The 13523-nt window shown below is 42.9% G+C and overlaps 1 protein-coding gene across 3 annotated transcripts in view; it reads right to left on the bottom strand.

Annotated features, from left to right (window-relative positions):
* septin12 (septin 12) overlaps window positions 1-13523 on the bottom strand; it is a 127099-nt gene that overhangs the window by 28493 nt on the left and 85083 nt on the right. The window contains exon 1 of one of the 3 annotated variants that reach the window (XM_034088663.2): window positions 7520-7669. The exons of the other annotated variants lie outside the window; for them this stretch is intronic. Coding sequence (XP_033944554.1) covers window positions 7520-7529 — 10 coding nt within the window. The 5' untranslated portion in view covers window positions 7530-7669. Of the gene's footprint in view, window positions 1-7519; window positions 7670-13523 lie in introns of those variants that run through there. 3 annotated transcript variants of the gene reach the window in all.

The raw sequence follows: 13523 nt of genomic DNA, 5'->3' as shown, positions 1-13523 counted from the left end.
GAACAAGAATCGACAACTCCACCCTCTGCTCACTCCTTTCCTGTAAAACACAGGTCCAGCCCACACACATGCTCCATGGCGCTACAGGCATTGCCCTCACAACTACAATAAGCATGTCAATGTTAATACAGCTCTGGCGATCCACTAGCACCGAGACGCAGCCATCCTCGACAACTACTGTAGCGTCACCTTGGATACGAGTCCAAACAACTCACAGACACACAGGCCAGGGCGCTGACACGGCGCCCTTTGAGCATCAGATCTGACGACGCTGATTGGCTGAAATTATGTTTCGGCGGCATAGTATACAGATAGCAACAGTCAGCTTGTTGGCTGCTGCTGCTCTGGCTGAGGGCTCCTTTCTACCGCCCGGACGAGAGAGGGTCATGATACACGCTGCGACCAGGCAGGAAACATGTGACTTATCAGTAACTTTAGACATCGTAAAACAATTTTAAACGACATTTTATTGTAGATTATACATTTTACTGATACCAACTATATAATATTTACCTTATTCATTAAAAAGAAAAAATATATTTTTTAAATATATTTTTTAATTTTTTAATGACAATCAAACATGTAGGAAGAGGGGGGGGCGGCCCCGTATGGGACGGCCGCCACTGGTGAGAGGATACAAAGTAGTAGAGGCTACTGTGAGAGTAAAAATACTTTGGTTACTATTGTGATATCGCTTTTTATTCAAAATGAATCTCGTGAAGCAGATCAAGGATGCTTCTTGAGGTAGGATCCTTATTTAGAGTTGTCATTGAAATGCAAGTTGTTGGCAGTCACCCATTCAGAATATATTCATTTAGGTCATTTCTCTTTTTTTCCTTTTTCAAAAATAGCACAATTCAATTGAAGTACGCAGAGAACTAGCCATCCACTGCCTAGTCGTGTACCTCGGAGAAAAGGAAGAGGACCCTTTCAAGGAGTTTAGCCACATAATTAAAAATCTTGAAATAACATAAAATCCACGGGCCCAGTGACACAGGACAAAAGCACTGCTCTCTGTCAGCTACATTCTGAAGCATATTGCACTTTTGGCCACGCCCCAATCGATAATGTCTTAGCAACGTTCAGCATGGATAGGTGTTGACAGCGATGGCATGGGAAAAGGATTGTGCAACATTTGAAAAGTGGCTTCTGCTCTCACTTAACCAGTTCACGTGTTGTGAACCTGCAAAAAGATGAGAAGATACACTAAAACTTGCACGGTTGGGATTGACCAAATCTGTCCACATGCATTTAAACACTAGTCAAAGTACTCAAAAGCACCTCTGTGTGTCTTCAGGACCACGTTGCCATGACGACACACACATGCAGACTCAATAGGTGAAAACAATAGCAGCGTTGCTTTAGCAGCTGGTAATAATGGCTCTGAATTCGCTAAGAGTGACAGTTTAAAAAGTATGCACCTAATTCATTATCTCTGATGAGCTAACCTATTATTTAAAGTGCTTCAAAAGGACATGAATATGGCCTTCCTCAGTGACCGGTCCACCCAGGATCTGACCGCACGATGCAGCCATCGAGGTCGAGGGAAACAAATGAAAGAGCATTCTGCGTTAAATGTGTTCTTACTGTCTGAAACAACGACTGTCGGCAGTGGAAACATCTTTGTTACATCTTTTGCCAAACGGATGAGAGATCTGCAGACTGGCGGCCATTGAGAGTTTGATCTGTAGTTTTACAAAGACTTTACAGATGTTAGATATTAGGCACTGGTTTTAAATCTGCAAAGGCCTCTAACCTCATGTGATGGCAGCATGTATTAGCTGTGTCCCCGTGTCCCATGGTAATATGGCTAATGTGTTTATTATTTATTATTTGTGGGGAAATTTAAATTTGTGTTGTTTATCTTTTTTCTCAAGATTGAAATGAAGCTCAGCGCAAGTTCTTTCAGGAAGACTGGGTGTGTATACATTCACTCCGCAGCTGCATATAACCAGCTCATCACAGGCGTTCTCTTTAACCTATTACATTTCACCTCATTCTCCAGCAGCCAATCAGCGAGCTGCAGCCACACTATAAAATGGTTCTCCTCTCTCTTGCAGTCAGCTGTGACTTCAGGTGTTCATGCACCTTATCATACAGTATGGCATGTGTCAATAAAGGTTCAAACAAAATGAATTCTCTCCTGATTGAAACATCAGGTGTTGAAATAAACAACTTCAGTTCAACATAAAAAGTGAATTTCCTAATATTCTTGTTGTGGAATCAATTAATTTCTTTAAAGGCAAAAACATGAAAAAGCTAAGAAAAGAAACTATTGAATACAATATATTTGGAGCAACTTAATTTATAAATGGTTGTCCACTTAAAAATGTGTGTTCACAATGATGGTAATTAAGTACATACAACTTAAAATCCCTTTTAAATCATGTGGTACAACTCGTCGGAACAACTTAATCTTTTGAGTAATCAACTTCAAAACTTGTGTTTATGCTCCAACTATGAAGTAAGTGGTAATTAAAAACACCTCTGACTGTAGAGGAAAAGCCTTCTCCCCTAACTCAAATTACTTTGTTGCTTTAAGACAATTTCATTAGAAGTTTGTCTTAACTCAATAAACATCGATGCAAACTGTTGCGTTGATGTTCTTTGTTGAGCCAAGGCATTAGTTTTAGAGTGTCGTGTTGTAGTAAGTATGTGTGCCTTGTGCTTTACCTTTTCTAAATGGTTTCCAATAGCGGTTCATCAGAAACAAGTTTCTGGCACATCAGGTTTCATTTCCAAAGCTGCTCAACTAGCGTTCCTCATGGATAACTCTTGTGCATTCAGTTTTCTTGCATGTTCCTGCGGCTTGTGCACGACCGTGTTTCCAAGACGGTGTCAACAACATGGCTGGTGAATTCAGAGGCTCTAAAGAACTACACTGAAAATCAGCAATCTCAAAATATAAAAAGCTTTAACCTGTAGTCCTCAATAGGCGCTTTCACACCGGAGTACTTTGTCCAGTATGGTTCCGATATAGTTCTGAAAATGTGCGTTCACACCAAAAAAATCCGGAATTAGAATTTAGTTGATGAGAACCGTTCCACCCCTTTTTCAGTCCCTGCACTTTCGTGGGAGGAAAAGGTTCCCATGTCTGATTGGCTGGGCGGGTTGCAAACCACGCCCCGTAAAACTTCCAAAAAGGTTTGTGAAGCCGCCATTTTATTAGCTCGCATTAACATTATTAGCATTAGCATTAGCCCAGCGCACTAACAGAGAAAGACTAACTTATGGCAACACAAAAGAAACCGTGGGAGCGGTGGAGATGAGGAGGTGTCAGCGTTCTGGCGACTTATTGTTTCCCAAACAGCATCCTCTAAACAAAGTGAGATCAGGTGATGACAAAGAAACAGCTCACCTACAGCAACGGCCTCGCCCACTGTGTTCTTCAGAGGTGCTAATGCTCTCGTGAATATCTAAATCTGAAGCTGGGTAGGACAGATGGGGGAAGCCATCGTCTATCACATGGAACACTTGGGCTGGGAGAGGGATTCTCCTGAAAACCAGTGACAACGCGTTTGCATTTACCAAATGGTGTTAACAGACAGTGGTGACGTCGTCTTTTCTCACACCACACTGGTGTGGGATCAGCAGGGTGATCGGGAGTAACTGTTGGGTTTACCAAATATTTAAATTGACTGCAATATCCATGTGGTATCCCCATCAGGAAAGGCAGCAGACTGAAAAAGAGAAAGGTGAGGTGCGTAGGAGATAAGCTGAATGGGGCTTCGGGGGACTCTCCACTACTCTAACCCAAACCCTTCTACACTCAAGGCCCCCACCCTTAGACATATTCAGCTTCAAATGCCCCCCTGTACCCTGACCTTGTAGAGATGTGATGAATTGTACAAATGGAGATGTTGCATGCACCTTCAGACAGTCTCCCCTCAAAGTCATTCCGTTTTTGGAATCAGCTGTACACAAGAACGTTTTTCAGAGAAAAGTTCAAACCCAACCTTATATCGCCTCTTTTAATCATGAACCTGTCAGACGTGATAAATTGTCGATGTGATAGCGCCCTCATAACGCAGGTTTAAGATGTTAGGCAACATGAAAAGCACTGTCTGAAGCACACTAATGGCGCTTTTCCACTGCAGGGCCTCGCTCGGCTTAGTACGGTATGGCTAGGCCTCGTTAGGCCTGGCTCACTTTATGCTGCGTTTCCATTACAGTTTAAGAACTGGGGTAGTATCTATAGTAACGCAGTGTAGGCGGAGCCGTGACGTCATCTTCAATGCGAAACACAAAACCAACATCAGCCATTAGCCGTTAGCCCTCAGAGCTCACAGCTCCTCATATTTTACTAACCGGTATCAGTATGTTGTTGCTTCGGCATCATTTTGAAACGTGTATTACAATTAAATCACGGTAAAATATGTTAATTTTGCTGTAGTTGCCAGCGATTCTCTCAATAGTTTAGCATACTCAGCCTGGTTGTTGGCCCGGAAAGAACCTTGATTTTGGAGAGCCAGAAGAACTGTGAAAAAGTACCCGCTAGCCGGAACTAGACCTAGTGGAAACTCAACCAAAAACGGGCCGGCACGGTACGCTTAAACCGGGCTGTAGTGGAAATGCGCCATACGGCAGTCAGAGGGTGTTTCTCAATGTCGAGTACGCTTGCTTGGTAGCACATGTCTTCCGAGTCACTTGCTTCAGAAGCGAGGCAAGAATACTTCCTGGCATTCGGAAAACGAAGAGTGGAACAGGCTAGCAAGTGTGCGTCATATGAGAGGCCCCGCCTTACATTTTCCGCCACAATATTTGGGGAAATTGGTCCGTGCGCAAAGCATTGTGGGGATTTTAAGACCGCAGAGTATACACATGCGCAGCCTCGAAATGTCTTGCTATGAAGTACGCCGGTCTCGGTAGAATTCCAAGTCTGCTGGACATTGGAACAGTACTTTGGCTGCACTCGATGACGTAGTATGCTAGAAATAGTGGCTCTGGAGCAGCTTGGCTCGACATTGAGAAACACCCACACTCTGTACCTTAACATGCCCAAGCCAAGCCCGACTCACAATGACAGACCATGATGGCTGAGGTGTGAACCCAAACTAGTCTACTGAACTCCCCCAGGGCTCTGAAGTCCTACTCAACTGACCGGACACTGAATGCACCACTCATACTGAGCCATGATTAACAACACAATGTGAGCATTTAACAAAACACACAAATAAATTTGAGTTTGGAACTTGGACAAAGTCAGAAGTAGACGGATTGAACACTGGGCTGGCAGGACCTCACACAGCAGAGAACCTGCTAAAGCATTAGCGTAGATATAACATGTTTGGAATGGTAAAAGACACCAAGTAGTAGGGGTTTCTGTCCTCTCATAAAGCTGTAGCTTTCTTGTTCCTTTACAAACTCTCATAGATTCAGATGACAAAATAGTCGATTTGTTTTTCTCGAGTACAGAATTGCTTTGCTTGTGGTCTTTTTTAACACGCTCCACATATGGACAGATGCCATACCTGTCCCCAGCATAGCATCAGAGAATATCTGCAAAAGGTTGAGCTCCCTTAGCTCCTGAGTCTGTATGTGTGGAACATCAGATTCAGCCGCCTGCTTCATCGAAACTAGAATAGGGATCAATGTCTATCAACTCAAAGATCAATACGTCTTCTGATTACTGCCTGACGTCGTTCAGATATGAGCATGAACTAATCTAAAGGATCAGAGAAGGATGTTAGCTGTAACCGGCTATGACACATAAGAGGCACTGCGTGGTTGCCTCCCATGGCATCACTGCTCAGACACTGCAGTGCTGACAACATGCGAGTCACACACATCTACATGTGTGGCTCGTCTCCTTTGACTTGGGCAAAGATGCCCAGGACATGCGAACCCTAAGCCAAACTTAAGTTACAAATGGAAACGGTTACTTCTATGTATCCTTGAATATCAATAGAATTGTTCCAGTTTGTTGTCTGGCCTGACTGTCTTTCATTGTTCATCAAACTACTTGCCCCTGAGAGACAGAAGCATGAGACCAAGTCCACGGCACCAGATGTTACTAACAGAGTCATAAGTACACCTCGGTGTTTCTTCCTCACGCTGTGGGATAACGGAGAGCTTTCTTTCCACCTGTCGAATCATCTCTCGACTTTGTGTCTTGACTCATCAGATTAATGTTTCTTTACCTGCAACAACATTTTGAAGATGATAGAAATATAATGCCTACAGAATGGAACCAATGGAAATAAGATCTAAGACTGAAAAAACCTGAATGATCATTGAAACATAAATGCAAATCTCACAAAGAACTGATCCTTTCCGTCGTTCATCACTGACATGTGGCTGCTTTAGTAATACGGTGAGAAACAGAAAATACATATTTGGTTGGTTTTAAAGAGCCTTATGTGAACAGCAGTTATGCTTGAGAGATAGTTTAGTAATAACCTGATTTAAAAGGTCAGAATTGTACCCATTATTAAATATATTATTAAAGGTCACCTATCGTGCTATTTGTAGGCAATAGCATAGGTCTCAGATATATAAAATATATAAAAACATGTCTATGAAGTGTTTTGCTCAAAATACAAAACAGACCATTCTAGCCATGCCTCATATCCCTCCATTTCACTTCCTGTTTCAAAAGTGCTGATTTAGGGTATAAAGCATTTTTTTTAAAAAGAGGGGTCTGAGCTCATGCGGGAGATGCTACCGGGAGAGACTGCCGTGATGAAACGCCATATCATGGATCATCAAGGATTCTCTCTGAAACAGTCTGGAGCTCAAAGGCTTTCTCTCTTGCCGGTTACACCACAAGGTGAGTTCCTTTCTACTTCCTGCTTCTTCACACACATGCTCTCAAGCACAGGTTAGCTCTGAGTGTTAGCGATGCTAATGTAAACACCGACCATATTACGTCCAAAACAGTCGGGCATTGTTTCTGATAGCAACTTTCTGATTGGCCCGTGGGTCCACATTTCAGATATGACGTCATATCGGACGCAAATCTGGATCAGCTCCGTTGTAGCCCCGTTTTTAGAGATTTGGGTACGGCGAAAAGAGAGAGGGTTTTATTTTCTGACACTGCGTGAGTTCCCTGACTCACCGGGGAACATATTGATGTATAAAAGACATAACAAAGTTTATTTTGATAGGTCCCCTTTAAATATAGATATGTTATTGGTTTACCATGTTATACAGTTTGGTGACATGTTGAACACTTAACAATGAGTGCTATATAAAGCAGTTCAATGTGCATGGTTTTCAAATTGAGATTTTAGATTCAACATGTGTTCTGAATCCTAAACACTTCAACAATGCAGAAGTTCTAGCACGTTCTCAGTTGTGCAGCCAACATGTTCTTAGTTCTGAGATACCGAGAAACAACAGTGACTCCATGGATCCCTTTGATTCAACAGTTAGTAAGAAGCCAGCAGAGGCCTAAAAACCCTCCCACCCCCATCCTGACCGCCAAAGTGGACCAGTCCTGTCAGCTCTCATTGTTAGCCCAGAAGACTGAGTGTGCCCACCGACATCCATGGGGGATGAGACACAAAACGACTCCTACCTTCTCTCATTCACAAAGTCAGTTGTCTGATTCCCTGGTTGGCAGTGAAGGCCTCTCTGAAGATCTGGGGCTCCTTTTTAAAGTCCTTCCTGCAAACGTTGCCGTGATGGTCCTGCCAGTATCTTTCCCTCCCTTACTGCCTCTCTCCCTCTCTCTGCTTCTCCCTGATGTCGGGAGGAGTGTGGGGAGAAAGAGTGAGAGACACGAGGAGCAGGAGAGAGAGTGAGCAGGGGGGGGGGGGCTGTTGGTGGCTAAAAGCAGCTCCAGGATCCATTCACATGTAAATGGCCCAAGAAGCTTCCACTAATCCCCATAGAGGAGAAGGACTCGCCTCCCTCCTCCCCCCCAGCTCCTCCCCCGTCAGAAGCATTTACCCGGCCCAGGCTGAGCTGTCAGTCGGTGGGATGGAGGTGCGGGCCGATCCAAGTCACTGACCTATAAAACCAACCACTGGAGATGAATCCATCTTTGATTCTTAAAGCAGTGGTTCCCAACCCTTTTCAGTCAGGCCCCCTTGTGGAATTGGAAGTATTTCCGAGCCCCCTCTAATCCAGTTCCAATACATTACATGTCATTTGTGAGAGGCTTTTATCCAAAGCGACTTACATACATTCAGTACTCAATTTGGGCTGAAGCGTCTGGCCCAGGGACACAACGACATGCTGACTGCAGTGGGACTCGAACTGGCTCTCCCTGATACGAAGAGCAACACACCTCCCACTGAGCCACAGCCTCCCAGTTTGATAACTGTGGGCTCGTCCACTTTTCTTTTAACTGCCGGTTGTGTTAAAAATGTGTCAATTTTATTGATTTTACGAGCAAACAATGTTTGTTTACAACTTCTTCCCAAGCTTCACATGCACTGCAATAGCGCTGCGCCCCCCCTAGGGGTAAAGGGATATTGTCGGGGTACATGATTCTCCCAGACTTGATCACTTTCTTCTTTCTCTTTATCGAGACCTTTCTAAATACAAAGTCAGCCCACTATCACCTTAAGACTATATCAAGGATGAAAGGACTTACACCTCAGCAGGATATGGAGAGTGTGTAGTGCACTCATCTTCAGCCGTCTGCACTGCTGCAGGCTCACTGAGAAACAATGAGAGCTGCAGCTGACTCAGCACGCTGCTGCTGGGCTACCGTCTGTACACAGTGTCTTCCTCTTATCTTCCCATCAATCTGTTGATGAAAACACGGATGAGAGTATCTGGGTTCTGCTCCGACACGTGCAGGCTTTCCCCTCATGGGGCTGCTGGGGCTGCTGGGATGTGTGCAGCCTGGGGAGAACACCTGCAGACACTTCTGAACCTTTCTACACAAACAATCATTTTCAGTCGGCACAAAGCCCAGTTTCCTCCAGGCTGTTGTTTTACTTACTGCAACGCGTAGTCAGAATGATTCACCAATGCAGAAATTCAACAAACCAAATATACAAATATATAATACTTATCTCTGCTATTCTACCTGCTCCTGCATCATCAAAACAACATCCGGAGGGTAGGTCCGCTGTGTCCCAGAAGGCTGTCCACCAGGCTCTACACCACTCCTCCTGACTGGTCTACCTCCTTCCTAAGTCCTTCCTCACTACACCACTCCTCCTGACTGGTCTACCTCCTTCCTAAGTCCTTCCTCACTACACCACTCCTCCTGACTGGTCTACCTCCTTCCTAAGTCCTTCCTCACTACACCACTCCTCCTGACTGGTCTACCTCCTTCCTAAGTCCTTCCTCACTACACCACCCCTCCTGACTGGTCTACCTCCTTCCTAAGTCCTTCCTCACTACACCACTCCTCCTGACTGGTCTTCATCCTTCCTAAGTCCTTCCTCACGTCTCCACTCCTCCGCTCCTCTCACTGGCTGCCAGTGGCTGTCTGAATCAAAGGTGAGACCCTGGTGCTGGCCTACCATGCTGTGACGATGGACCGGGCCCTTCCTACATCCAGGGCGTGGTAAAGCCACACACTCCAGCAGGTTCACTCCACTCTGCATCAGCCAATCAATCAGCCGTCAACCGACACACCTCACCGCCTGTGTCCACGGCACCGTGGCCCAATACAAGCTAATGCAGCAGCACGTACAACGGCTTGGCCAATTGGAAGCTAATATCGTCTGGATTCAAGTGTCAGCTAAAAGAAATGTGATGTGTATTTACGTGAACACAATGTTGGACAAAAGTGGAATTGTTGGTTATGAACATGTGTCTTCCTGTTGAGCCGACAGAGCTCTCGTCTTATGAAGCTTGGTCCGGGGTGAAATGAGTTCAGAGATAGTATGACCTTTGACCCATGAAGCGCCCGTTTGCTGCATTCATGCATGCCTCATTGTTCCTGCAGAAGGCTTGAGCAAATGGAAAGTGTTTATCACAGAAGACGCATATACCACCAAAATACAATGTATAATATAATATACATATAGCCAAATATACTTTAAATAATTAAATATACTTTAATAATTGGTACTATTTTAAATGTATCATCAGGCATAAATAACTTCTATATTGAAGTACAATTAGCACATTTTTTGTTTTTAAAGGTTTATATAAATAATTTTTACTATAATTAATCTTTTATCCGGCATTTTCCTTTAACGTGTGTTTGTATATATATCTTTGTTTTATCTTGTATTTTTACTGCATATTTTTACTTCAACTTGCTATGTATATATGTATTGTATTATTTATTTTGTTCTTGCTTATTTATTAGTTCTCATAATACTGATTCTGAAACCATACAGTCTTAGAGAGAATCAACAGAACTCATACACCATCACTTCAACTGAAGAAGTTACAATGCTTTTATGTCCTGTAGTCCGACTGAAAAGGGAAGAGAAACCGATACAGTCTGTCTCTAGTGAAAAGAGACATGCAAAGTGTTACGTGTCAGAGTAGAACATTGAAGAAGTGTGTATTATGAAAAGGATTTCTGTGTTTTCCCACCAGCGGCTGCATAATGCTCAGACTCACACTAACAAGTGTCTGAGTGGAGCACGCAGTGCTGTGAGCGGGACGTGCATCTCCATCACTGAGGCCGATGCGCATCTCGATACGTTGCCATACGATACATTAACAATACATTTGAAACACCAGGCGATGCGATACGAGGCACCCCTGTTGCGATACAGCTCGATAGATTTGATTCAACATTATGCAATTCAGTGCGATTCAACACGATGCAAAATAATGACACTTCAATTTGGTACGACAGAGGATTTTTGTTTTATTCCTCATATGCAGCAAATCATACATTAACAAAAAAGTGCTTTACATATTTGGTTCTCTCTACTAGTGCATCCCATCATGATGTTGCTTTTTTACCTTTAAAAGCTCTCCAGAGTAGCTACAGTACAATGTTCACACCTCACAGTTAAACAATGTAAGGCTCATGATTAACAATGTGCTGATAACAGCTACCATAGAGCAATGCCCATACAGCTGCCAGCCTGATGTGCTGAACACTCATCCATAGGCTGACTCACCAGAGAGCAGAAAGCAGTGGGTTCTATAGGAACAATAAAGAACACAAATAACCTCTTTCCAAACAAGTATTTCATAACTGCTTACAGTGAGGAAGACATGTAAACTGTGATTGGCCGTCACAGGCTGCTGTACACTAAACACCTCTCTCTGACAGAACACCCCACTGAGTGATTTATCTCATGTCTAACTTCCAGGTTTCTCTTTTCAGCCGCAGACCCCATGTCGCCTCTTATGTGCGTCGCTAAGTTCCTCGTACTACTTGTGTACTTTAAAGCGGCTCGGCATCGTTTACAATTTGCGAGCGATTTTTCAAGTTGACCGTCTGTAGTATATAGTGCCGCGCACATATACCATCAGGACGTTACTGATGGGGTGCGGCTGCGGAGTGATACTGTGTGTATGCAAGCCCGCATCGAGGACGGATCTATGTATCATGGCTGTAGACCTGTTGAGTAATAAAGATACCTCATACAAAGGTCTACGGATACCTTATTACTCTCCATGACCTGCGGTCAGCTATATAGCATAAAGGACTATTACACCGTCTTTCTTGAACAATCCCAAGTGTTGCCAAACGTTTGATTTGTAGGTATTTTTCGGTGCGCTGTGTTTCTCTTTCTCCTCAACTTCCGTGTGTGTTGATAACTGAGACTCTCGGCCTCCGTAGTGGCGAAGCAAAGATCAAAGATCGTGTCTGCTGAGCGTTGACAAGATGAGGGGATTTTATATGAATGAATCGGTTTTTTACCGATGCAAAGACGCTACGCAATCGATTTATCGCGAGTTCAACGGATGTGCACTCTTTCAACCGGTGCACTCGCATCGTGAACGTTTATGCCGGTGCACCGATGCGAATCAGTGAATCTTAACATCTCTAGAGCGGAAGCAAGTGAAACACTTCAGTTTAATTCTAATGAGGACACATTTTCCAAAATAAAACCACTTAATGTAATTTTCGCGAACTGATTTATGTTTCAAGATTGTTTCACCACTCCCTTCGGTTACTATCATTTTGGTTGATAAGACACTGGATACGCCTTTGGTAAACTAGGAGCTGGTTCTGAATCCTACCATTATCTGTGAGACTTGACAAATAATAACAGCCAGTCATCAAAAGGTTAGCATTCTGCAAAATGCTGTCTATAATGTATTATACAAATACATACAGTGATAGATATAAACACTGATGAATATTGGACAGGCTTTATAACTCATTACACATTACAATAGGGTATAGTAAGGTTGGGCATTAAAGAAAGCTAAAACCTCCTCATCGTCACTCACCGTCAGTGTTTTTGACAAGGATCATCAGCATAGATATAATGCATTATAATCACTGTAATAATTCATTACAGTGTGTTTTAGGTTACGGTTATTTGGCATTGTTAAAGTAATATAATTAGCTATAGACAGATGTTATTCATTCACTTAGCTTGTTAGACAACTCATTGCTTTCTTTTATTAAAGTGTAACATAGTGTTAAGTATGTTTAGAACCTCTTTGTGATGAGCATCTTTTACAATAGTCAGGATGATTATAGTGATGCATTTAATGTTTGTTAGGAAACCGAGAAGATGTCACGATTGGATGTTCTGGTCACACTGAAGTCAAAGTGAGCTGATGAACCTCAGGAACAGGAAGCTGTGATAAAACTCAGAACATCTGCTAAAAGGGAAAGCGTCTCCCGGATGTGACTCAAAGTTTATCTCCAGTTATTCTATATTTCTAACCTTATTGCTAAAAAGTCCAATGTGCAGAAACTCTTAATTCATTGATACGACTTACAAATAAAGAGACACACATAATGCTTGTATCTATTAATCTAGTTTTTGTTTTATTTTGTTTTGTGTAATTATTATTACATTTTGAGTTCATTTTCTTCATATTTACTTTGACATGTGTACGTAATAACATTTCTTATTATTAGCCTGTCTCTTAAAGCACTTTGAATCCACTATCCAGCATGTAGGGTTCTATCAGTGGCGAGCCATGACTTGTATACCTCGGCCCTCTGACCCCACCCCTTCCCTCGGAAGAAAGAAAGAAGAGTTATTACGTCACAGCGTATACTTCAGCGCAATATCACAACAACGGCCCGGGTGCAAAACTAAATCTTTTCTAAGCTATCTCTTATATTTAGTGGAGGAAAACAATGATGACATCAGTTATGACATCACCTACGCAACTCTTTGATTTGTGGTCTTTCTAGTTGCGTATTTTTCATAGTCTTATATTTCAACAGTTTTACGACAAACTGTGACTTTTTTGATATGGAAATGATTTTTTAAGATTGACAAACATCATACTGTATGTGTAATTCATGGCACAATTCAAACGGGATCGAAAGATACGTTTTCTCTCTCCATTGACTTCAATACATAATCTTTCCGAAATAAGGTCCCATGGGGTCCACCGGAAAGGGAGGGACTTCGCCTCTCTAACACACATGCATAGACTTCACAGCGGGCGGAACTTGTCATTAAGTCCGCAAAAATAAAGCCCGCCCATTTAGAGGGAAGATATGATTG

The sequence above is a fragment of the Pseudochaenichthys georgianus genome, chromosome 8 (assembly GCF_902827115.2).
Source record: "Pseudochaenichthys georgianus chromosome 8, fPseGeo1.2, whole genome shotgun sequence".
Taxonomy (NCBI): domain Eukaryota; kingdom Metazoa; phylum Chordata; class Actinopteri; order Perciformes; family Channichthyidae; genus Pseudochaenichthys; species Pseudochaenichthys georgianus.
Note: the sequence above shows the minus strand (reverse complement) of the source record. Positions and strands in the feature narration are given on the sequence as shown.